General features: G+C 40.1%; 1 protein-coding gene and 1 long non-coding RNA gene across 14 annotated transcripts in view; one reads left to right on the top strand and one right to left on the bottom strand.

The window, feature by feature from the left end:
• The window catches only part of RIPOR3 (RIPOR family member 3), a 43,124-nt gene that overhangs the window by 4,475 nt on the left and 12,745 nt on the right, over window positions 1-25,904 (top strand). For 2 of the 13 annotated variants that reach the window (XM_015881766.3, XM_015881762.3), the window contains 10 exons: window positions 14,286-14,414; window positions 17,692-17,838; window positions 20,484-20,562; window positions 21,249-21,272; window positions 21,404-21,457; window positions 22,025-22,174; window positions 22,689-22,752; window positions 23,097-23,140; window positions 23,812-23,937; window positions 25,022-25,167. In XM_015881766.3, coding sequence (XP_015737252.2) covers window positions 14,314-14,414; window positions 17,692-17,838; window positions 20,484-20,562; window positions 21,249-21,272; window positions 21,404-21,457; window positions 22,025-22,174; window positions 22,689-22,752; window positions 23,097-23,140; window positions 23,812-23,937; window positions 25,022-25,167 — 935 coding nt within the window. In that variant the 5' untranslated portion in view covers window positions 14,286-14,313. Of the gene's footprint in view, window positions 1-104; window positions 1,037-3,388; window positions 3,531-6,875; window positions 6,923-14,285; window positions 14,415-15,457; window positions 15,529-17,691; window positions 17,839-20,483; window positions 20,563-21,248; window positions 21,273-21,403; window positions 21,458-21,990; window positions 22,175-22,688; window positions 22,753-23,096; window positions 23,141-23,811; window positions 23,938-25,021; window positions 25,168-25,904 lie in introns of those variants that run through there. The other 11 variants (XM_085519854.1, XM_015881765.3, XM_085519850.1 and 8 more) reach the window with 11 other exon arrangements.
• On the bottom strand, window positions 592-3,489 carry LOC146757867 (uncharacterized). The gene is made up of 2 exons (XR_014935849.1): window positions 3,361-3,489; window positions 592-1,044 (listed from the first exon to the last, which is right to left on the bottom strand). It is a non-coding gene; the product is annotated as an uncharacterized LOC146757867 (long non-coding RNA).

Consider the following 25,904-nt stretch of genomic DNA (forward strand, 5'->3'; position numbering starts at 1 on the left):
GGGGCAGAGGGGGATTTGGTTAATGGGGTGTCATTGCACATGTTTGGTAATAGGAAACACGGGGGAGGGTAGAATGGGGAATGGCAACGGGAGACAGAAAAGTTGTGATGAGGGAAAGATGGATGAGGGTCATAGGAGGACGGAGTCTCAGAGGGGAGTATGGGAGAGGAGGAGTGAGCAATGAATGGGAAAAATGAGAAGGGAGGAAATCAGAGCACGGAGGAAATGTCTGAGAAGCAAAAGGGTGAGAACGTCGGTGCGGGGCAGGGCTGGATGGCCCGGCGTGCGGAGCCGGCGCTGCACGAAGCGAGAGGGCGCTGCCGATGCGCCCTGCTTCATAGCAGAGGGTCCGAGCAGCGACCGCAAGCTCGGCATGTGCCGGAGCCTCGCTGCACTTTCCCAGCCCCCCTGCCAGCATGAGGGGGGTCGGAGGGAGGGAGGCAGCGAGCGGGACGGGGCGATCGGCGTCCGGCAGCGAACAGCCGCTGCGGAGCCTCGGCTTCCTGGAAGCGGAGCGCAGCTGGGTGGCGGACGGCGGCGATAAGCGGCGGCTATCGGGGCCCTCCCGGCAGCGCGGCCTTTTCGCGTCCCCGACGGCCGCCGCGGCAGCGCTGCGGGACTGCCGGACGGACGGGTAGTCGGCGGTTGGCCGGGAGCTCCGAGAAGCCGAGCCTGGAGAGCCTGCTCCGGGCGGAGAAAGGCAGCGGCTCGGCCCGCTGCGTCCCGGAGCTCCGACCCGGCCTCCGCCGGCGAGAGGTATCGGGGAGCGGCGTGGCGGCGGCGGCATCGCTTTGGGCATCAGCAGAGGGGCCGCGTTCGAGAGCCGCGGGGCAACCGAGGCACCGGCACCGCACCGGTGAGAGCTGCGGGACACCGAGAGGGGTGTCTGCCGCCTGCGGGGGGTGGGGAGATCTCCCTGGGAGTACCGGGCTGCTGGTGTTCCCGGGTGGGCTGTACAGGCGCTGGGAGATGCGGGAGCCTTTTATCCAGGGGAAAACACGTTCGTGCCAGGAAACACCGCGGAACTCCTTGTGAGGTCAGTGCCTGGATGGAGCAGGTGGAAGAGTTAAAAAAGAAAAAAAAGCAGGACAACGTTTGTGCCATCCTCTGTGGTTTGTGTTTTGGAGGTGTTGTATGGACTAGTTGTGTTTTACTTGCTCCTAAATATGGACTGAACTTTTGGGTCATGGCTCAGTTACAGTTTGCTTCAGACAGAATTTAGTTTTACCGTTTAATAAATTTTAAGTAAGTTGGGCCATGTGGAAATTGGCTTGTTCATCAAGCAGAAAAACTTGAAAGAATTTGGAAAAATAATGTTACATATTTCTTGAACATGGGAGCTTGAACCAGAGACAGAGTACAGCACCAGTGCTCAAAACTCTTGGTTCTGTCATTTCCTTTATTGGTAGCTGTAACTGTGATTTAACAGCTGTAATATGGGGGCTACACCTTTTAACGAGAGGCATTACGTATTCTTTTTGGAAAGGCTTTAAAACAAACAAACAAAAAAGTATAGGAAGATCATTTGTTAAATGTAAACAATGCAACATGCATCTGAGGGAACATTTCATGCTGAATGGAGAGAGTTGTCTGAGAAAGATGTGCTGGTGTCTGATGGAACGTGAATATTCCAAACTTCTCACTTCTGTTGCTTTCTCATGCAGTTGCTCACTTCCATGGTGCTGCTCTGATTTCTGCAGTGGATGATGTAAACGCTGCATGTAAAAGTGCCAAAACAAGGAGGAGGTCTTACAGAGGGGCAGGCCAAGCTCACTTAGGGCCTCAGGTCTGCAGGGGAACTTTTCAGAGATGCAACGCTTGCAGTGTGATAGTGAGCAATGAGCTTGTTAAAATTGTCCTCTAATTGGGTTCTGGATATTGTTAGAGGAGTAAAAAGGCATCTGTGAGTTGGGAGCTTCTTTGTGTCTGTGCTGTACTCTGTTCTAGAGTCAGTAACTGATGTGAAGGAGTGGCATTCCTGGCAAGAGCTTGGATCCAAGAACAGGGAAATATAGGCCAACAGCTTGTTATGCAATGGTATTCCCTTAGGGGCAATATTAAGACGAAATTATTTCCTTCTGTCAAGATGAAAAACAGCAGCAAAGTTGCTCTGCAGTGTTCACTGCAGCCCTGGGTTGCTCCCTTCGGATCATTTCAAGCAGGGACCTGGGACCATGTAAATAGCAGATCCACCAACGTCATTTTACACCCTTCCACAGCTAATTCCTTCTTAATATTCCTTTGCAACGTCCTTTCTTATAAAGAACCTGAAAGGTCGAGGAGGACCATTGTAGCTGAAAAGGAAGTCAGTCCACTGGGAGGGGAACGTTAGGATCTTAATGTGCCTCTCTCTCAAACGCTGAAAGAGTGATAACGTAGAGTTGGAGTGCCCCAGAAGAGAGCAGAGACTCTGGGTATAGAAAGTTACACAAAAACAAGGGAGTGAGAAATGGCTCAGAGGGGCTCATCATTGTGCTGTTTGGATGAAGTGAACAGTAACACTAGATTGGAAGAGAAACAGACATTTTATGTAAAATAGTAGTAGATTTAATATTAATTTAATATGCATGCCTGGTCTTAGCCTAAGGCCTGAGCAAAAAGGAACAGAGTTGAATTATCCCAAATGTTATTGGCCAGAATGTGATCTGGAAGGTGACTGGCTGGTGACAGTCCGAAATTATACCTACACGAAGTTGTGCTAAGATGCCAGCCAGCCTCAGAATCCTTGATTTAGTGCTGATCACAAGATGACACCTCTCCTAGGCCAGGACGGATATATAGGTTTGTTTTGGACTATGCAATTTTTATCCACTTTTTCCAAGTTTTCAATTTCTGTTAATAGTTTATGCTTCCTAAGAACTGATTGTTTTAAACCATTGTATTTTCACATACTTGGTGCCCGAAACCATAATTTCTATTAAATTCAAAACTTTAGGGAAAAAAAAACAACCACCAACTATGTGCATCTTTGTGCACGGTGCTGTCCTATGAATTTGGAGTATGGTAAGCAGAGACTGTCAAGCCGAGGTGCCCTCTTTTATTACTTATTTATTCAGTTGTTACTTGTTCTCTGTGAAATTTAATTTTTTAAAAATCTTATTTTACTTTGCTATGTTGCATTTTGTATAACCATACTTTTAAATGTTCACCAGTTTGGAAATATATAAATACTTCCTTTGCTTCTCATTCTTTATACAAATCTTGGATCTTTTCCATAGTTGAAAATTGTACTGGAATATATAGATGTATGGAGGAGGTACAAACAGTTAGGTGAGCTTATGAAAAAGTTCTGCCTTATAATAAGTGTCCTGGAAGAGAAAGCTTATGAAACGTAATCAATCTTGGAACTGAACTGCTTACCATTGTCACACCTTTGAGTCTTGGCAGGTTCACAGGCACATACATCGCCAAACAAGATCTGCCGCAAAGATAAGAAATTCAGATTTCTCCGGCATTCCTTATTCAGGCAGAACTCCAGTTTTGGGTGTGGAAGGAATGCTGAACTGAGCCTCGAGCTTGTGTCTGCACAGGTTAGATGGGAACTTTCAGTGTAAAATTTGGATCTGAATCTACATCTGTATTTTGCTGGAAGAACACTGACATTTGAATCCAGGTTTCTCATTTGGGTGTTCTTTGGAGCTGAGTTAGTCCTTGTGTTTCCAAGCTGATCCAGACTTCTCTGTAATTAGTTTACATCCCTTCTGTTTGATTCTGTGAGGAGATAAGTAAGTCTGTCTTTAGGTAGCAGAGATTTCCCAGACAGATACTGTAAACTTGAAATATAGGTACTCCGAGTTTTCTTCAAAATGTTCTTTGGGCCTGAAGTGCCTTGTGCTTGGTTTCAATCCAGTATTGAATAAGACTGGAAAGTCTGAATAATGTCAGTTCAGCTGCATTTGAGTTATTCAAGTGCTTTTTAAGAATATGTACTTTCCACTTACATTTTTTCCATAATTCTTTGCGCTTACATAAACCTCTGTGTAAATTGCCACATTTGAGAAGAAGGGAAAAAAGTCATCGTCCAGTGCTAGGACTCAATAGATAACCAAATAGGGAGGAAACTGAGAGACCCCAGTGTGCTTCAGGGTTGCAGTGTTTACTGTCTATAGAGTTAGCATGAACAGGTTTACGTTTCTATTAGTGCAGGCAAAATACGATGGAAATAAATGTGGTTTGAACTCAACAGTTTCTGTTACTGAGCAATTTCTGCTTAGTGCTTCAAGTTATGTCTGTCTTTTTTCCAGTGAGTAGCTCATCTGTGCTTACGCTCGGTGACTGAGCAGAGCCTGGCACTTCCAGGAATTTATTATCTCTGGCAGAAGTCTCGTTAATGTCACTTATTGATAAGTGAGAAGGTAAACATGCGGCTGATTAGGTACCGCACTGCCAGTGCTTTGCAACTAGTCTGTTTTCATGGCACAGCACACAGTGGACCTCCGAAGGAAATTTCTACCATATATTAGTTTTTACAATCATTTTTACTCTGTGGTTTTGGTTACCATTTATCCACTTTTTGCTCCTTTCCAGAGTAGGTGTATTTTTTTTGATAATTAGCAAATTTCACTGGCATGAGAGAGATCATTTTCTTGTCTTGCTAGGAATACTTCCAAGAAATACGTGGCAAGTTTATTAACTTCTAATGTGTAACAAAAGGGAGATTTAACGTACCAAAACAGATACTCTGTATTTGCTGACTGTGAAATATTTGAATTTAGTAGCAGTAAGAAGATCACAGGACTGAAGAGAGGAAGCTTGTGGAGGCCAAGGCAGATGTGAACTCTGTAACCAGTTGTTCTGGTAGAAGGCATCACCACACTCCTTTAGAGATCTCTTGTCAGACTGTTTATGTCAGCTCTTTCTACCCAACTTTCAGGACAATAAATGTTTTACAATAAGCACTTGAAACAGTAGTCTTTGCTCAGCTAACATTTTTGGACCGGAGTAGGTTTAAGGAGCAGTAAGTTTAGTGATCAGTAGAGATCATCTTGGTCTTTCAAAGTCAAACTACGTCCATAAGTGAGTCTGTGAGTTTAACTCTTTTGATTTATGATTTTGAAAAGTGTATTGTTGTAATTCTGTTTAGGTCTGAAATAATCTGAGAGTCTCCCAGGCAGAATCAGACTGTTAAAACTTGAAGATCTAGTTTAAAAGTAAATGTAATTTGGTTTAGACTGTGTTTTGATTAACTGTTCATTTTATCATATGTATCCTAACACACATTACTCTGTCAGCTGTTTCCAAAGCAATCTACTTTAGAGTGTTTAATATTTAAGAACAAATTATCTCAACTTTGTTTTTTTGGGGTAGTTTGCAATTAAACATTCTTTCAAGTGAGCTTTATTTAGCTAATTCCATCACAAAAATAAGATCTAGAAGAATGAAGTTCAAGCTAGCCAATGTTTATTTTTACTACTAATAATTTATATTACCGCAGTCCCAAGGGGAAAAAGGGCCCCACTAAACCCAGTTTGCTCTACATGTAATGACCGTGTCTCACATAGGCTTATACAGCAGATGATTCTTTCTTGCTGCTGTGCATCTGATCTGTGCTGTAAGGGAGCAGATTGATGAACAACATCTGAAAACAAATCAAGTTTTTATTTATTGATTTATTTTAAGTTGAAGCTAGGAATCAGGGGGGAATTCTGGTGTATCTTTTTATACAAAATCAGCACTGATGTGTTTTTCCAGTATGGGACCAAATCATGATCGCAGCGGTTTTTTCGTTCTCTGAACGTGTCTTTGGGAGCAAGTTTAGGTAGAGAAGCAGTGGTGCTAAAAATGTTTCTGAACCAGCAGTATAAGACTCTATGTTTTAAGGCCACACTGGTGGGTTAAGTTAGTTTAAAAATTCTTCACTTTCATCAAATTTTCATCAGAAGCTGAGGTTTTCACAGTATCTGACCTCATCTGCTTTTTGTTTTACAGAAGCCTTGAAAAATGTGATCTAGAGAATTCTTACTCTTGATAAATGCAAAGACACAGAGGACCAACTTCTGTAAATAAACTGATTCCAATAGAGTTATAGCAGTTGATTTGGAAGGAGGATGGAGGCTGCTCTTTATGGAATGCTCTTGTGAGCTGATGGATAGGACTGACACTGGGGTCCGTAAGGCTGCAAAGTGGGAGAGCCTGGATGTCAGTGCAGCTGTCCAGAGTTTGTGAGTGGACTTAGCACCTTTCTTCCCTCCCCTCATATGGACGCACCATTCTGTTCTGCACCATTTCCAAAATTTCACATTCGAAATCTAGATGGAAATGTGCCTATCTGTTCCATATTCCTGCCCTCATTAGCTCATTTAAAGGGAGTAAAACATCTGTTTCCAGGTACAGCTGTGTGGTATGTGCGCTTTTTTCCCTCTATACAAAATCTCTAAATCTGGCTATTTAAGACAGATTTTATAGGAGCTGGAGTTGGGCTGTGCAAAGTTCACCTCATTAAGAGCAAACTCAAACCAAATAAAAGCAGAGAATCACAGCGTAAAAAAAAATGTGGGCTACGAATGTCAGAGCATATGTATTAGATATTGGTAGGGAATGAAGGGGGAAGTACAGATATATATTCACATAAACTAGAAGGTTAAGTTTTGGTTTTTTTCCCACAAGGAAATGTACATGGCTATGGAGTGTCTACAGAAAGGGAACTTTAGCACAGCATAGTGTTGGTATGCTATGACACCTTCCCTAGTTTGTTAGAAAATATGAGTACAAGCCTCTGTTAGAAGATACTGGGGAAATTCATCCTAGATAAAATGTTTAAATGTGCCAAATTATGTCTGAAAATTCAGCCGTTATCCAATGAGAAATATTCTTGGTTGTCAAAATGTTCATGTCCCTTTCTAAAAATTACTCCCTTTTCAATTATCTTAAAATAGGTACCAAGATTCACTAATCAGTACTGGAAATACTGACTTTGAAGAAAGTAAGCCTGTGCCTACTCAGCATTAAAGAAACTGCTTTGCTTTAAAATACAACAACCATCTCTTTCCAAACAACTATTTTCCTGTTACATGACATTTTGTATGCTACTTCTTTTTCCAATATTCTTTGAGATTCTGTTCCTAACTTAACAACTTCATTATTTCTGTGGTACAAGGTTGTCTTGATAACATCTGTGGGAATAAAACATTATTGCAATAGAAAGTTGACTTAATGGCGCAATTCACAGAATCATCAAGATTGGAAAAGACCTCTAAGGTTACCTGGTCCAACTGTCCACCAGTCACCAACATCTCCCACTACAAGATGTGCATCAGTACATCTAAATGTTTCTTGAACACCTCCAGGGATGGTGACTCCACCACCTTCCTGGGCAGCCTGTTCCAGCACCTGACTGCTCTCCTGGGGAAGAAGTATTTCCTCACATCCAGCCTGAACCTCCCCTGGCACAACTTGAGGCCATTCGCTCTAATAAAGGGACGGCTTTTATGATCAGACAGCAAAATGACAAATGGTTTGTCCTTCGTCAGAAGCGTGTCCTGGGACACATGCTGTTATAATGTGATTCATAGCCTTCAGTTTTTGAAGGTATCAAAAGACATCCCACACCCTGTAGAACATTACGTTGCACTATTCGTGGAAGAGTGTCATCTGTTTTGGTTAATGTACCCTTCTCGGTGTAATAGGCCAAACAGATATCTATGCATTGTAGTAGATTCCACTGCAGCTTAGATCTGGGACTTTCTGCAACCCTAAGTCTGTGATAAAGGACATTTCTTATTTCATAACTGACCTGGCAATTGGCTTTCAGCAGGCTTCTGCATTAGCTGGTGGATGGAGACATGGTCGCACACAGCAAGTCTATCTGTACACATATTAAGGCATAGATTGGGGAAAGTGGGAAGAATGAGAACTATTTTGCAGAAGAATTTTCCTTGGGAGTTTTAATTAAGGAGAAACTTCTGAAAGATGGAATGTAGGAATCAGTATCTTGCTGCTGGGCAAATTTTTCTGTCAGTAATGGAAGAGCCACTTCATTGCTTGTAAACTGCTCTCTCCCAAAGCCATCTGCTTCTTCTCTTGTTAGGAATTTGTTTTTAAGTATTCGTTAGAATGTAGCTCACTGCAGAGTCAATTTCTGCCAATGCTGAAAAAGCTGCATGTCAGACTATGCGTGGAGCCTGCCACATTCCTCAGTCTCTGATTCACGCTTGCAAGTTTGTCATCAGGTTTGAAATTGAAACCAGAGAAGTGAGGAGCAAGCCCTGCGCTCATAAATCAGCTGGTAATGGTGGGTTGTTCTGTGCCTTTCCCTGAAGAGGAAAGCAAATCTTAGTGCAAAAGTCTTCACAGCAACCAGAAGAGCTCTGGTGTCTGCAAAATGTGGAGAAACTGCATGTGGCTACATGAACGTGCCACAGACTGGCAAAGGAAGTAAAGGGGGATTTTGGCTAAGTGCAGTCTGTGATCCTTCTCTTATTACAGTCAGTGTGTGGTATGTGACTAGGTCTCTATTGTGCCTCATTTGTTTGATATCTGCTGCCACTAGAGGGAGGTACAAAACTGACCACGAAATTGTGCCTTGAAAAATAGTTTCCAGGTCATTAACTGAATATGGGCTAACTTTTGCTGCCCAGATTCTAAGGGAAATCTGGAATAAATGACTGATTTCCTCTGGTTGTGCACAACTGTTGCTGAGATTAGAACTTGGATCTGTATGCTTAAATGAAAAGTAATTAGAAATACAGTAACATATTGAATTGCAAGCTTGAAAAACAGGTCATCGTGGACATGAAAGTTGAGTCCTGTGTTCAAAGAGCTACACTAGAAACATTACATCAGAGACACTACTTCCAGCACAGGAGAAGCTGTCTGAAGTGACTGCTTATGATATTTAAATTTATTGCTGCATGGCAAACTTCATTTCCAGAAGCTGGAATAAAGCTGTAGAAAGGCCTAATGACTAAAGCAGTAACTTGGATCAAAGCTGTTTATCTGATTTTGTCTTTATAGCTTGAATATAGTTAGGAGGAAAGTATGTCAGAAATGTAGTATTTAAATATATACTTAAGAACTGAATCTGCTCAGAACAAATAAAATTTTCAGAAGTATGTAAATGAGTAAAACTTTGAGGCCCTATCTTTCTACATAATGTGAAATTGGAATATAATAGTAATTAAAAATCAGTGCAACTAGGTCTTAGGACCTAAATTATTACTGAGATTGGATTTATATTCCCAAATCATTTGGGATGTTGAAAATACAACCAGACAGATGAAAGTGTGGTGCAAAGTAAAGGGCCTGTCTCACAATCTGAGTTGGGCTTGTTTTGGGGCCAAAAAATTGTGGAATGCATGTGCACGTATGTAGAGAAACAAAATCTTCCATTTGCTGCAAAGCTGCTTTGTTATTGTTCATATTGCTCAGTCTTAAAAGTGCAGAAGTGTCTGGTGAATATGGTAGAAGAATGACTGCTCGTGGATCCGTACAGCTACATCCACTGGACTTCACAGCACCAAGATGGTTTCCTGCTTGGACTGCATTTTTCAGCTCAACTGTGAACAAGATCAGCTGCCTACTGTGTTTTCTTCTCATTATAGGAGCCAGAGTGGAGAAAGAGATGAGCAGGAAAATTGCAAAGGAGAGGCAAAATTTATTTCTTGGTGGTTCAGAAACAGGCAATACAAGACCAGGGGAAAAATATTCCAAAGCTCATTGCAGGCAGCCACTTCAGCTACTTCTCTCTGTTCTACCATATAAATCTGATAAAATATCAAACATACGTTCTCCATTATTTGTAATTGCCCTGTCCATATGGTGGCCTAGTTACAGGTTATATGTGTTGGTGCCAGATGCTAATTTTAGATGAATGATATCCAGAAATCAGAATTTCTGTGTTGCAGTGGGTAACATGAAGCCTATTCGGATTGTACTGCAAATTTTCATGGAGAGGATGTATCTGAAGAAAGGGTCCCTATTTGTGTTTAAGGCTGCATTAAAATAGCAGCATTGAGATATAGGATGTAGAGCACTTTTGTCTCCCTGACTCAAGTGTCTGCTAATCTCTAGAAAAATAGCCAGAGAATTTTTTCTTAGTTCTGCCAAAAACAGTATAAATAGAATATTTGTGTGATAACTGAACAGAAATGCTTAAAAGTTAAGGGGTTGTAATCATAAATTTGGAATGTTTTTCTAGCAAATAGACATTGCTACTGAGGTCAGTGGTTTTTCTAAAGAATGTTTGAGAGCAAAGATTAAATACAGTGTTTATTTTCCCACTGAATTCAACACTGTGCTGTGCACAGGATGGTCCCTTCATTCTTTGCTCTGTCATTCTTCATTACATATAACTAGTAATTAGGGCTGAGTTGTGCCGCTATCACATCTCAGGGGTTTCATTAACTTTGAAGGTCGGTTGTTTGGATCTCCACTGCTGCAAAGTGCTGAGATCTAGAAATTTCCAGCCTGTTCCAAGGAACATTGAAATCACTGGAAGAAGCTCCAGTGGTTCAGGCCAGACATCCCTAAGACTTTGTTCAACAAGTTTGACCGTATTTTATGTTTCTGAAGTCCTTGAGTGTTCATCGTGTGTTAGTTATAGACTGTGAAAACTGACGTTTGGGAGAAATGTTGCAGAACCAACAAGGGCAAATTTTTATGGTTATCATGGTGGAGAATTGAATTTTCTACAACCGTGCACTAAAGACGTTGTAGTCAGCAACCTTCCAATGTAGGGATCTTCCTGAGGTTGTGTTGTGAAAATACATTTGTTATGTGCAAAATTAAATTAACTCAGTTAACAAGAAGATAGAATGGCTCTGTCATCCTCCCAAGTACAGCTAATGAAACTTTTCAAACAAAATTATGTCTAAAAATAACAGCAATAATAAAGGAAAAAGCATGAAGTGGTATAAGGCAAATTGTCATCATCATGACATGTATCCATTATTCCCTTAATGGTGGGTACCGATATCCTAACGAGATACTGAGCTACTTGCTTCCCAGGCTGTCAATGTGATGCAAGTTTCCACAATTAGCTGAAGGAAACAGAAGTCTGGTAGTTTTTTGCAGATGCGCAACTAGAAGGAAGCGTGTGTCACTTAACTAAAAGGTCATTCTCAAATGGAATGAATCCAACGCTAAGACAGCACAAATACTTTAACAGTAGTTTATCAAGTTCAAGAGAACCTCTTGGAGATACTAAAAGAAAGTCATGGCTACAAGTTTAAAGTGCAAAACACAAGCAGAAGTATTTTGCAAGAAGTCAGTGAGTCATGTTTTCCACATAAAACTGTTGAAGCCATTGTGCTCTAAAACAATTAAGTATGTGACTAGGGTAGGAAAAGTTTAGCCACAAACACAGACACCAAATTTTGTTCTGTAGAAGATGAAGGTCCTTTGGCCTAAGTAATCCCCTAGTGCTAACTGAGGAGAACATGCAGATGCAGTGAACTCACGGCTGCATAAAAACTCAAATGTTTGGCCCTGTATGTCTGGATAATCACACTGAGGGTGAAATGCTACTAGTCTTGTGGGGCATAGCAAGTCATTGAAATACAAAGTTCAAACAAGGATACTCCCTTAATTTTACCAAAAAATCACCTCTTTTGATTTATATTATAAACATATTTTCTAAGACCTGAGGATCTTACGAAGTTGCAAGTATTAATATATTTGAGTATGTTAGTATCCAGCACTTTGTACATCTGCTTAGGATTCGGTAACGTTATAAGACTTTTTGAAGATGCTGTTTTGTTCCAGTTGTTCAGTGTTTCTGTTGCCTCTGGCAGTAAACTCCTTCATCTTGGCCATTTGTTTTCATGCTCCACATATGCCATCCTCATGCTATTGTATTCACATTCTGTGGTTTTCGGAAAGATTAAGAGTGAGGAAGTACCTGTGCTCCCCAGGGTACAATCCTGGTATTTAAGAGTTTTGGAGACACTGGCATGTGGAGCAGAGATTACACCTTTGAAGACAGATAGAAACTCAGCTTTGCCCAAGCAGTGTGGGGGTGTCCTTATCTGATTGATTCTTAGCCTAAGGGGGCAGTTGAATTTGGGACGACTCAGGGTAGTTGTAACATAGCTCAGCACTTTTATACAGGTACTCTGGCTAGCAAATCCATGTTTAAACAACTGCATTTGTAAATGTCTCTTACTATTAAATTATTGCCATTACATCCTTCCTATGGACTTCTTGTCAGATTCTGTGTATGAAATGAGCTGTTACATACTGGTTACTACCAGTATTGTATATGCAGTTGAATACCAGGAGGTATTTGACTTTATCAACGTTATTTAAGAGAGATAACCCCTTTAAGGGTGCTTTCCTAACATCATTCAGATTCTCTCATTCTTGAAGGAACTGTGAAAATGTGCTTGAGAATTGCATTTGAATGTAGCTGTCCATGGCAGCTGGGCATGACACAGCTAGTGGCCTTGAGCTCTGAACATTGTGCTGTTAAAAATGCAAACAACCTACTAGTATTTGTAAGTGCTTACAGCTCTGCATAAGTGAGATCCTGCAGGGTTTAGTGGAGGTGCTCCTTTCCAGTATCTACGTTGATAGATGGGGCGATCTCACTAATCTTTGAAGCACATTCATAATATAGGAAAAACTTTTGCATGGAGCATCTGCATTTAGAGCTCTTCCTAGGAGTTTGTTCTTCTCCATGCAAATATATATCATGTTTTCTTTTAATCAGTTAAGAATTCTCAATAATTTCAAATTGAGTTTTGTATGAGTCAGAAGTAAGAACTGAGAGAGGAAATTAGGGTTTGGCCCCAATAATGGCCTCATTAAAACCAAAGCTGCTAGTTGTGGTGTTTATATTACACCAGCTTGAGGGGAGAAGGAAGAGAATTCTTCTGTATATTAACTGTCTGGGTGATTTTTTGCAGCTGCTTTGAGGAGTATGTCTGTTACTTACATTGCAACTTGGATTCTATAGGCATATGGCAAAGAGCACAGTTCTCCAGAAAGCAAGAATTTGACTGATGGAAAACAGAAAGCAGCAATCTGTAGGAAATTTTGCGTGAGGAGGAGCACAAAACAGAAATTTACTGTTGAAACCAGACTTCTGCCTCGGGCTTAAGTATCCCACTCAAGCCAGTTCTGCCAGACTTGAGTGTGGCTCTGCACAGATGTAAGGAACTACTTTTGGGACCTAACTAGGCCGAGAACTTAAGTGTTTTCCTGGCATTCAAACTGATTTGGCAGTACACGGGTTGGCATGAATTCCTTAAACAGTGGCACAGTTACAGGGCTTTTTTAAAGCCAGAAATGCAGACAGCCTCTGAGCTTAGGTTGTCCTGGCTTCTATGAAGTTAATTTGTAAAACCAGTCAGCAATTGCAGATAGTAAGAGATTTCATTTCAGACTACTCAGTAGCATGTTAGTTGTATTGTGGATTCAGCAAGACCAAATGCTGGGTCCTGCACTTTGGCCACAACAACCCCAGGGAGCACTGCAGGCCTGGGGCAGAGTGGCTGGAAGGACTGTGTAGAAGAAATGGACCTGGGGGAGCTGATGCACATTCAGCTGAATGTGAGCCGGCAGTGTGCCCAGGTGACCAAGAAGGCCAATGGCATCCTGGCTTGTGTAAGAAATAGTGTTACCAGTGGGAGCTGGGAAGTGATTGTCCGCTGTGCTAAGCCGTGGTGAGGCCACACCTTGAGTGCTGTGCTCAGTTTTGGGCCCTTCGCTACAGAAAAGACCTCGGGGCCCTGTAGGATGTTCCTGGAAGGGCAACAAAGCTGATGGGGAGTCTGGAGCACAAGTCTTATGAGGAGTGACTGAGGAAAAGGGGGTTGTTTAGTCTGGAGGAGGATCTGGAGATACATTACTACTCACTGCAACTACATGAAGGGAGGTTGTGGTGAGGTGGGGGTCAGCTTCTTCTCCTGCATGACTAGCAATAGAACTAGAGGGAATGGCCTCAAGTTGTGCCAGGGGAGATTCAGGTTGGGTATTAGGAAAAATTTCTTCTCTGAAAGAGTGGTCAGGTGCTGGAGCAGGCTGCCTAGGGGAGGTAGTTGAGTCACTGTCCCTGGGGGTGTTCAAGAAACATTGTATGTTGTACTAAGGGACATGATTTAGTGAGGAAATATTGGTGCTAGGTGGGAGGTTGGACGAATGATCTTGGAGGTCTTTTCCAACCGTGGTGATTCTATGATTCTGTGCATGGCAACAGAGTAAACTTGTATAGCAGACAAGTGTTTTTTCTCTATGTAATCTGCCTTTTTTCTGGCTTTCCACTTTCTTCCAGCTCAGCACTTCCAGCAGCGCAGGTCTGAGCCTGAACTGCCAGGGTTTCAACTCATTTATTTTTCTGTTCATTTCAGAATCCAGCAGACTTACTGATTGGCAGTCATGTCGGTCAAACTCACATTCGTCTCTTCTGGTGATGGAGGTGGTATCAGTAGGAGTTGTTCCTTCACTGGATTCAGCACTGTGCAAAGCAGAAAGTTAGCGTAAGTAACATCACTTGAAAGCGGATGTGATTGTAGATATGACCTCACTTACAAGTGCTGAAGTAGGTCTGATACTAAAACTAAAATGATTCAGTTTTCAGCCCAACACAGTAATTGCTAAACCATCCACTGTTTTTTCCTTTTTGCTTATCATATGTTGTTATGTAGCATTGCTTTATGCAGATGTCTGTCCAGCTTTTCCTCTAGAAGAGTTCTGCATTTAGTGATGCCTGTATGGTCTGTCGAGTGCTTTTTGAAGATGTGATATACAAACGCAAAGTAGTTTCATCTCTAGCTACCAGTGCATGCTAGAGTAATAACAAAGTAAATTATTTCCAGGTATCGTACAGAGTTATTGGAAAGTATTGTACTCAATAAATAAATAAATAAATTCCAAGTGCATATCACTAAACTTCTGGACTTGTTTAGAAAAAATGTATTTTAAAGAACCAGAGAACTGCATTAACTTTTAGGTAAACATATCATGGTAAAGTACGAGGTGTGAGCAGAAATGAAATTCCAACATGACTGTGATATGATCAAGAAGTCTTTATACTGGAGTAAATCAACTCGTTGTGGAAGCTGGAAAATAGTCCTACACCCAGCAGGAATTAGGCAGCTAAAATTACACCAATGATCTTGAAGAAGACACTGGTGATAAATTATGTAGACAGACTTGAGCTGAAGTACACTGTGGGAGTTGTAGTAGGGAAAGGACCTACCAGAAATGGGGTACAGCTGTTTCTGCAATAAAGAAAGTCTAAGAATGCTCAAAACAGAAAAATTTCTTTATCCCATAAGATTAATCTGTTATTTCTAGCTGCAGTGGTTTTCTAGACAGATGCCTATGCATTTTTCTCTGCATTTTTTATTATATTCCTTTCTGTTATTTAGGTGTTTAGTCAGACAGTTTTGTTCAGGAATCATGACACTAAGAGAGATCTTTGTACTGGCTACTCAATCATAACCTGGCAGATACCCAGGAGCTTTCTCCAACTTGGTTAGTTTTAAAATCACCCTCTCCTAACTTTATTCTTCCTCAGGCAGCATTGCAAAACACAGCAGGAGTCTGCAGGGGCCCTATGCAAGGTTTATTCAAAGGATGACACACAAAGTAGGTCCACATGGGTTCTTAAGTAGACGCTAAATGTACTTTTGTGTTTGTTTAGCAACATTCTGAGGGTCTCAATCAGACACACTGTTTAATTTTTTCTTCACAGTGGTCTCCACAGGAAGCGTTATTACTGTTATCTATAAAATAGGAAATCTGATACTTACAAAACTAAGTTCACAAGGGAAAGCAGTGACATAGTAACCACCCTTAAGTACTGTCCTTAAAATCACAAGCCAGCTGTTCAACATTTCTATTCAATGTGTGAAAATGGGATTCTAAACAGCAGTGCGCTGAGTACCTATTGGCTGTGGCACTCAGTAGAAAATACCGGGGAAAAGAGTTTCAGATCACAGTCCGTGCCTCTTTATTGCTTGCATGCAAGACTTGAAACTGAAGGGAGGTGGTTTCCTGTATTTAAGCTTCGCAGTCTGAAACTCTGAAGGCAAACACCAAAGCCTTTTGTCCCCCCCCAAAAAAAAATAAACAAAAATGAGTAATTTGGGCTTTTAATTTCAAAAGTTAAAATTATGTTCTGTGTGATATCTTGCCATTCAGACAGATGAATACTCATCTAAAATATGAATATGTATGCTATTCTCTTCTTTGCATGAAGGAATTTTAATCAGTGAACATTCCAGGAGACAGTTTTAACTGTTGTTATTGGCTGGACTGTTACTTCCAGAGTTATTCCTGTTGAAAGTGTATCACTTTGCATGAATTACTCAAAGATTTGTTATTTTAGAGGGGAAAAAATCCCTCAATGCTATTGTGGATTTTTAATTTAGCATTTATGTTCCTTGGTATTGGTAACCTGAGCTCCAAATGATTTGGTTGATCGATGCTTTACATTAAGCCATCATTAAAAAAAAAGTCACCTGAGATAATCACTGGGGTGAAGAAACTAAATATCTAGTGATGTTTGGCAGCAGATTAGAAGTTAAAAGAAAAGAAGCAGAAACTGAGCACCAGAAGAATAAAGTAATTCCTGGAATGTTTCTAGAATAGGACTGGGGACAGCTCTCAGGTTTGCTGCATCTATAATTCTATCACCCAGCTTGATAATCTTGTTAGGCACTGAGTCACATGCTTACACCTTAAGGCAACCAGTGGATAATTATTAGGTCTATTTGAGTTCATCATTTCCCCAGGTGAGCTTAATTTAGGGTGGCTATAATAGAGAAGGTGGAAAGCTTTTCTGAATGCAACCAGTTGGCTCAGCTTTGCAGAACAGGAACCTTCTTTAAAACAGTGTTATTTTAGAAGCTTGGCTTGTGGGGAGTGTTAACAAAGCTAGATAAAAATACTTGAGACTTAAAAAAGTATATTAATAGAGTCAAGCCAGGCAGTAACTTGACAGTCTGAAAGAACCGTTGTAAAGAGTTCATTTTCTGCTTCAAATTTGGCAGATATATAACTAATGGGTGGGGTGTTGTAATTCCTCAGGTTAGTTGAAATGGTCCTACATATGGGACTTCTGTTAGAGATGGTATTTAATTTTGGTTTTGCAATTGTTTTTAGAAGAAAGTGAGGTGTTAGATACTGGAAAAAACAGTTTGATGGTTATGTCTTGTATGTAACCAGAGCTTGGTATTATCTTCCCTATAATATGCTGAGTCTCTAAATGATCCTTTAAGTGGTTGATGAAGGTTGGCAAAGAAATCTAAAGGCTTTTTTTATGTTAGCTTTGTCAGTCCAAAAGTGAATAGCTTATCTCTAGCCTCTTGCTAATGTTTTAAGGATAATCATGTGTGTTTGTTCTACTCTGCGTACTTGTGCTCGAGTAAGTGCTTAGAAATGTAAATTGTTTAGTATTTCTCTAGAGTTTACTGGTAGCTGGAGAACAGAAATCTCCTTAAATCTACTTCTGCTTTGCAGTTGTTAGCAAAGGTTTGTTGCCTTATTGTACTGGATTGCAGATGAGAGACAGAGTGATCTTGTCCTGCAGCAAGAACTTGTGTCTTTTATGCATTAGATAATTAAGGCTGTGCCTTAATTTTCTAATATTATCTCTGGAAGTGTTTTCGCTGTATCAAGAGCTTTACTCTTTTCAGTAAAGCTATGGGGCATATAATTTGTAGCCTGGAAACACTGTAGGTCAGATCTCTCTTTTCTTCCAGGTGATGCATTTTTCATCTTTTCCTTATTTCCTTTCTTTTCTTACAGAAAGTCTCTCAGCAGAAGCTCAGTGAGATCAAGAATGTCATTTAAATCCCCCAGGGCTTATTCTTCACTGCAGAAAGGGGCAGTCATCTGGGATCCAAAACCACTGCAGGTGAAGAAAATTTTTGAAGCTTTGAAGAAAGGACTTAAGTAAGAGCTCTTTTAAATTCTTTAACTTATAATACCTAGTCATGCTGCTTAACTCTGTATATCACATTGTTCCATGTCCCCATCTGTCATACCTAAATTTACATGATAACTTCTCTAGACACTGGTTTGGAATTTTGGAAGACAGCAGTTTCGTTTGCACTCAGCCAATCTGACAAAATGTTCTGGGTTCTCTGATGTTTTTGTTTGTTATGCTTCTTTAAAAAAAAAAAACAAAAACACAAAACAAACAAACAACAACTACAACAAAAAACAGTGACGAGTAAAACTCTGGGAAATTGCCTGTTATTTGTGGAGCAACTGAGATATCTCAAGAAAGGGAGGCTTTCAGAGGATATAGAGTGGGAAGCAGAAAGCCTGAGGATAAAGAAGATAATTGAAGAGGTCTGTAATTGTAATCAGAGATCCACCTGAAAAACTTAGTTGACTTGAGGTGATGAAATAAATGTATAGTATGTCCCCATGTTCCACTGGCAGTATTAACAAGATTAAGCTCCTTACTTCAATTTTATTGCTTTAAATCTAGTTCTGCTTAAGAGTTTTGATCATAATTGACTGCACAGACAATGCTGCGTTAGTATGAACTTGACTAAAAAGGATGAAACAGACCATTTTGTCTGTTTTCTCTGCCTGGCAGGTATGGGTGTAAGCAACAGGCATAATAGAAATCAAACAGAGGGCTGGCAGTGTTTGTTTGGGGTGTCCTGGCTTTGAGGGAGCTGTCAGTTTCATTACTGAAATGCTGATATTACTCAGTGCTTAAATGGCAAATAAAACATGGGTGAACTTGCATTCTTGGTATTACAGGCTGTAATAAGATGTGGTGATAAAATGCCATTTGTTTCCATCTTTGATTTCACCAGTGACTAAAACTTTAAACTGCATTCTCAGACCTTACTGAGGTGTATATGAAATCTTAATCATTACATCTTAAATCATTAGAATTTATGTCAGTGAACCTGGTCTAATATTGTAGGAACTTCGTTTATGCTCTAAGGCTGCTGTTAGAAGATAAAATAGCATCCCTTGGAATTGCAAAACTTGTAACTTTTTCCTGCTGGCATCCCACAAAGTTTCTTCCTGTATTTTTCTGTTTTCCTCAGAATTTTTTTACTGTCTTAATTCTGATTATAGTTTTCTTGAGAGCATGAAAAGCACTCTAATAACTTATGTGCTCACAAGTGTCACTTTTTTTTTTTTCCTCCAATAAAGAACTATAAAGTCCTGGCCCTAAAATAAATAGAAGAATTAGTAGATGTTTTACTAGAAACTAGATTTAAAATAAATAATAGAATTAAATGTTTTTGCAGAGTTTAGAATTTATCACAGCTTAGGGAGGAGAAACTATAAAGTGGATCAGAGTTTGTTCCCAGTTTTGCAGGGAGTGCCATGTGATCAGACTCCTGCCAAAACTGAGTAGCTGACTAATTGACTAAAGTAACCTACAGAAAACAACTGTATCAAATGGCAATATGGAGTCCAAATTTTAAGTAGATACAGACTGAGACTGCTTGGTGTTGGGGTAACTTGAGTTTTTAGTACAGAATGTTTTATGTGCCTCTTTCTTTATAGTTGTAGCAAATAACTGTTTTCTGTTAACCATCTGGGTTCCAGTCCATCAAGCTGGCAGCGTTAATGTGCTTTAACCTAAAAGAAAGCAAACTTTCCTGCCAGCAACCCTGGATGCTCCTGCAGTGAGCTATTAATGGGCAAGTGTGAAGAATAGGCAGCTGAATGCTCAGCCATTGAGTATCTGGGGTTGTCTGATCTTGTAGCAGTAAGAAAATTAAATGCATCAAAGCAAACTTGAAGTGTAGTTGGCTAATGTGAAATTATTGTAACTGCTCTGTGACTGTGTCTTATGTAGTATATACCAAGTAGCTTTAATTCCCTTTTAAATGTGAGAGGAAAATCTTACCTGTGTTAATAGCAAAATTGGAAGGAGATATTCTCAGCAGAAATAGTATTCTAGAATTCTTACAGGCCATCCTTTGCATGCAAGCAGCTGTGAAGAGGCCAATTGGCATCAGGTTCTTCACACTTTGCAGAATAGTTCCTGCTCTGGAAAAAGTGACAGTTGCATTAAGGAGTTGTCTAGCATTCTGAAAGGTGCTATTCAGTTCTGTGTGCTAAAACAGTGGATGATGTCTGCCCTACCTTACATACAGAGTATTTCTGTAAGTTTCATTCTGTAGCGCAAGTGGTCAGTGCTGCAGGTTGTTATGTTTTTTAAGATGGCATTATTTATTATTCCTTCATAACTGTAAGAAAATACTTGCTGAACAAATAAACTGATTTTTTTTTTATTTTTTTTTTTAACCTCAGATAAGGTGTTCTGGGATTTTAGTGGGCCTAGGTTCCTCTTTTACAGGTGTTCCTGTATATCTGTCTCCTGATCCTCTGGAACTAACTTAGCATTGAGAACAAATAATTACCAATGGAAAACCCTTCCTCATTTGTTGATCCATGTCTACCTTTAAGGCCATTCATCCCTCTTGAGAAGAAAATAAGAGAAATTTCTAGAGAAGGAATTTGATTTTTTAACATTCTGCTGAAAAAATGTTTGAGAAGGTGTCATAATGAATGTACCAGAAGAACGTAATGTTTCTTGTTTTCTTCCTCTCCAGTGAGTACCTCAAAGCACATCAGGCTGAACTGGATTATCTCTCTGATCGACACAAAGATACAAAAAGGAACTCCAGATTGGTATGTTGCTCTCAATACCTGAATGAAATTTAAAAGGCTGGCACAAAAATAGATGATATCTCTCACATTTGGAACTCTCAGGGGGGTTTTCTAGTTAAAGCACTGAGATGAGGTCCAGCAGCTCATCACAATCTAGAATTTATGGAGCAAACTGCATTTACATCTAAACTTGAAATTTCCCTCTTTCAGCATTCACCTTTGTTTAGTTCTCTCTCCTTTTCTTACTGGGGTTATATTTCCTCAAGTCTGAGGTAGAAAGACCAGGCTTCGTTTTTAATATCTATTGAATATGTATTAGCAACATAGATTCTGCTCTGATCACAACTCCCTAAAATTACCTTCAGCAGCAGTGCTAATGAAATGATAACTCACACATCAGAATTTCTTTCATTTTGGGAATGATAGGCAAAAAAATAAAGTCCTGTGCACCATAGGCAATGTCCAAGTCTAAAGGTGAGAGGCCTGTTGTCTCAATTCAAGCATCTGTGGTGGTGATAGGGAAGCAAACCAACCACGCACAGAAATTGTGACTACTCCGAAAGTTTTTGGGCTGTCTCTTTGTAGTAAACAATATATATTAATTTAGTGCATCTAGATTAAATACATATATATCATAAATATAAAAGAATTGTTAATTTAATACAAATATGTCATCTCCTGTTCAATTTGTGCTGTTTGTCTTTCAGGCCTTCTACTATGACCTTGATAAGGTAAGTGTTGTGAGTATTGCAAATACGGAAAAAGTAATGATGCTTACTGTGTTACTTAAAGACTTGTTTAGGAAATACTGAAAAAACTAATCTAGTTTGTTCTCTCTCTCTCTACCTACCTACTTCAAAAGCAAATTCGCTCTGTGGAGAGATACATTAGAAAACTGGAGTTCCACATAAGCAAAGTAAGGGAATTTTGTCTTTTATGTGTGAGACATTTCTGTGTAAGCAAACTCTCTGAATAGAAAATAGTTTGATTATAGTTTTCCAGAAGATAAATGATACTAGATACTTTCTGAAAGCTATAACCACTCTTGGAAGAAGGGGATTTTATTTATTTCCTTGAATGTTCCTATTCAGGCTGAATGTTTGCTTCGTCCCAACCTGAGTTTGCCTGTGAAATCAATTTGCAACTTCTGCCAGTTTTTTCAAGAAGTATTTAAGTTTGCTTTTAGGACATTTACATGTTATCCCCCATCACCTCTGACATGTGCATGTCTGCTTCTAAAGGAATTAAATCTCTTCTTAGACGTAGCTAAAGGTATAGGTATATTAATATGTTTTAAGAGAATCAGCTTCCTGTTTTATGAGTAATTTTGCCGTTAACAAAGTGGTACTCTACTTCCTGTCTTCTTGTCTGATAACTTAGAGCAAATTATTTCTCTATATCCCTTCCTCTTTTTTCTTTTTTTTTTCCTCCTCCATTAATGACTGACAGTGTTCCTTATTGAAATTATCCACAAATCTTAAAGGTAGAAGAACTCTATGAAGCTTATTGTATCCAGTGCAGACTGCGAGATGGGGCCACTAATATGAAACATGCCTTTTCCTTGTCTCCTTCCACCAAAGCCTCCAGGGAGAGCCTGGTGGAGCTCTATAAGAACTTTCAAGAGTGTACAGAGGTAGGAATTACTGCTAACGTGTAGTGAAATCTTGACTGTTGCTTAGCATAAAAGGGCAGCAGGAGTTGTTGATGGCTTTTCCAGTAATGGGGATTTAGAAACTTAATATGTGATTTAAATACAGCGCATAATGCGAACTGAAACTCATGAGATAAAATACCTTTCAGGCAAAGCTTTGGTTTCCTCCCAGTTTTTGTCTACTACTCAGTTTGGCTTCAAGTTCTCATGAAGTGGAAGGTTGTTGGAGTTAGGGTAGGATGGTTGGATTGCAGTTGAACTTGATGAACTTTAAGATTAGGCTCTTTTGTGGAGAGGCATCACAATTTTCTATCTTGACAGTGGTACAAGTGGCCTCTCCATTGACCTCCACTAGTGCAAGTGTTAGTCTGTTACAGAAAATAAATATAAGCCAAAGTCATTTAAAGATAGCATGAGAACATGACATGTATGCAAAGGGAGCTATTCTATTCACTCTGCTTTTCAGTCCTAATTGATTGTTCAATATTTCTTTTAGGACATGTGCTTCATAGAAGGGGCGTTAGAGGTCCATTTAGGAGAGTTTCACTTGAAGATGAAAGGTATGTTCTTGTCATATTTCTTTCAAGACTCATTAGTTCAGCAAATGGACTCTAAACGAATCAGTTTCTACCTAGGAAATCCAAAATTAATGTGAGTTGCTTCCAGTGGTTTTCTACATCTGACCCTGACCAGAATTTTTGGCAGACTTCTGTTTGTTTCAGTGCTGTAAAACAGATCTAGAATGTTATTTATATTTGAGTACAAAAGCTGACGAGGAGTTTTGGCCCAGTGGAATAACTTCTGCATGAGGCTAAGCATGAAGAAGTATTAATTGGGTTACTGAGGCTTTGTTGGGACCCCTGTAAAACTCTTCAAGTATCAGGAGCTTTTCTTCTCTTTTCAGGCTTGGTGGGATTTGCACGTCTCTGCCCAGGTGACCAGTATGAGGTGCAGTATATAATGATTCATTTTGTCATTTTATTGCTGTGAATTTGCTGCTGAGGAACTGGAGAGCAAGGGTACAGTGTGTAGAAGGCAAGTGGGAAACAGGCTGTGATAAAACTGCGCTCTGTCTTGATGAGGGCAGGAGCCCGTCATATTCACTGGTTACTAGGGCTTGAGGTTGAGTAGGGAAGGATGTGAGTTAAGTGTTACCAGAGAGTGTTCAAAGATGTCAGTGATTGTTTATTAGGACCAGCCTGGTAGGTCTTAATTCTAAGGCAACTTTGAAGGTAAAGTAACAGTTGCTGCATGTTTCTTGGAAGACTGCCCATTGTATTATTTCAGTGCAACTTAGTACTTCACAAAGTTTCTCTGCTAATGATTCTGTATCAATTCCAGTGTGCCATGTATTTCTGTACCTCTGCACCACATATACAGCAGTTTTGAAGGTCTTCTGAAGTGGATGAAGCATATAATTAGGCATTGATTGAAGATGCTAAAGCTCACAACCTGAACCTTTGCCTCTGGTCTTCTGCTTTTATCCAAGGTCCTAAATACATAGTGATCAATGAAACAGCGTTGCCTCTGCAGTTTTGGAGTGGAGTTGAGGCTTATGGTCTAAAGAGAATGTTCTGGGCTATGCTGACCTAACATCCTTTTCTCCTCGTGATTTCCAGGTTTTTGTGCGACTGGGGCGCCAAAAATGGAGGTTGAAAGGCAAGATTGAGACTGATGACAGCCAAACGTGGGATGAAGAAGAAAAGATCTTTATACCCAATCTCCATGAGCAATTTGAAATCAAGGTGTGGTGTATAATGGTTGGGTTGGAACCAGTGTGTTAACAGGTCTTCTGCCATACTGCTTTACCTGTTAGCCTACCATGCATTTGTCAAAGCACTTCAATAATTTTCTTTTTCTGGACATGTAAAAATGGCAGTTAATCATTTTTCTGTGTATTAAACAGAATTGTCTGTTTTTCTTTTGGTGCTCATAGCACTGGTAGCAGTATTAGTGCCTCTACTTTCCTGTGTTCTGGAGTCCAGTATGTATATTTAAAATAAATCCTGGATTCGTATCTAGGATGTTGCAAGTTTCTGTGGGGGAAGCTTATGGTCCTCATATACCCTTGTGCTGCTGCCACTGGCTTTGATTATGGCATGTACCTATCAGGTGGAGTTAATCCTTAAACAGCATTTCCAGTGTAATTTGGCATCTTTCATGGGCTGGACTATGCAGCATGACTCCTGTCAACCTAAAAGGAGCTGAGATTGATGTCTCTACTGGTTCCTATCCTACTAAGAAACTGTGCCAGTGCATGTTTTCCAGTTCTGGTAGTTCTTTTAAAAGAGCTGCTGCAGTATTTCCCTCCTAACTGGCAGCAAGAACTTGGTTTCCTAAGACTGACTTTTTAGCACTTTGCCAAAAGAGCCTTTAGAGGTATCCATATAACACCTCTCTTGGTGCCACTGTGTGATGTAGATTGGGTGAGAGGGTAATTGAGAGGCTTCTTTTGTCATAATGCTTGTAAAGTAATACAAATTTTTCTGACACACTTTGTCTTAGAAGAGCTAATACAAAGCTTTACACTTTTTTTTTGACTTTTAAAAGTCTGACTAATATTTTTCACGTTGTCCTCTTCTTTCTGTTATTAGAAGTACTGTACAGCTCTGTCTTCCTTCACTCATGAACCTCTCTTTTTTTTTTGTTAACAATCCGTGGCATATTTATGGGAATATTGGCTCACAGCAGTTTAGGATCAGGAATCAGGGCTTTAAGTTTGTTTGGGCTTTTGAGCAGATCTTAGCCAGGGATGTTTTCCTTTCCATGCATGTGAGTTGTAGGATTGTTTTTTGAGAAGAAAATGGACATATCTGTCTGTCCTAGCAGGTGACAGAACTGCGAGGACTGGCCACAGTTCTAGTTGGTGTTGTGACATGTGACAGCATAAACTTCTTTACAACCAAGCCTCAAGCAATCATTGTGGATATAACTGAACTGGGCACTATCAAGCTACAGCTGGAAGTCCTCTGGAAGTAAGTACAGCTTAGAATTTAAAAAGCTGGAGTCAAAAATATGAAACAAATAAAAGGCTCTGAAGTATGTCACTGAGCAGCAATCAACATCATAGTTCTCTTTCTGTTTTTGCAGAGCAGGTGCGGGATAGATAGAAGCCTTGTGCTTCCTCACAGCAACCACAGTCACTTGGCCTGATCTCTGGCCCTGTGGGTCCAGTCTCTGGGGAGGTGGAAGGAAAGGGAGGAACCTATTTTTGTGACCCTTCATTTCTTTGAATTATTCTTATCACAACCATGGGTAGCCACAAGGCTGACTTGTAGGCTTTTACCTAGTTTTACTATTTCTTTGAGTGAGCGTCCAACTCTAGCTGCAAGCGATGTATGTACACCGATAAAACATGAACAGTAATCTTAAATACATTGAAGAGAAACTGGAAATAGAAGCTTCTAGGCACAAATAAAAAAAAATATATTCAGTTGAAATTTAGGACGGTCACTATTACCAGGCCAAGAATCATTACAAAATGAACCTACCTAAAGACTTGACACCTTCATATTTGCACTATGATTGTGGTTATTGATGTAAAGCTTGTTTCTGCACTGCAGGGAAACTTGGTTACGGAGACACTTTTAAAACAATTGGCTATTTTCATTGTGCCTGTGACTTGTTTAACTCTTTTATGCTTTAAATTTGCACTTTTTTTGTACTGGATTACTAATGTTATTAAAAGCAAATTCTTGTTTTTGTGGATGCT

The sequence above is a fragment of the Coturnix japonica genome, chromosome 19, assembly GCF_054131305.1.
Source record: "Coturnix japonica strain WE chromosome 19, WE-NBRP24, whole genome shotgun sequence".
In the NCBI taxonomy this organism is placed as follows: domain Eukaryota; kingdom Metazoa; phylum Chordata; class Aves; order Galliformes; family Phasianidae; genus Coturnix; species Coturnix japonica.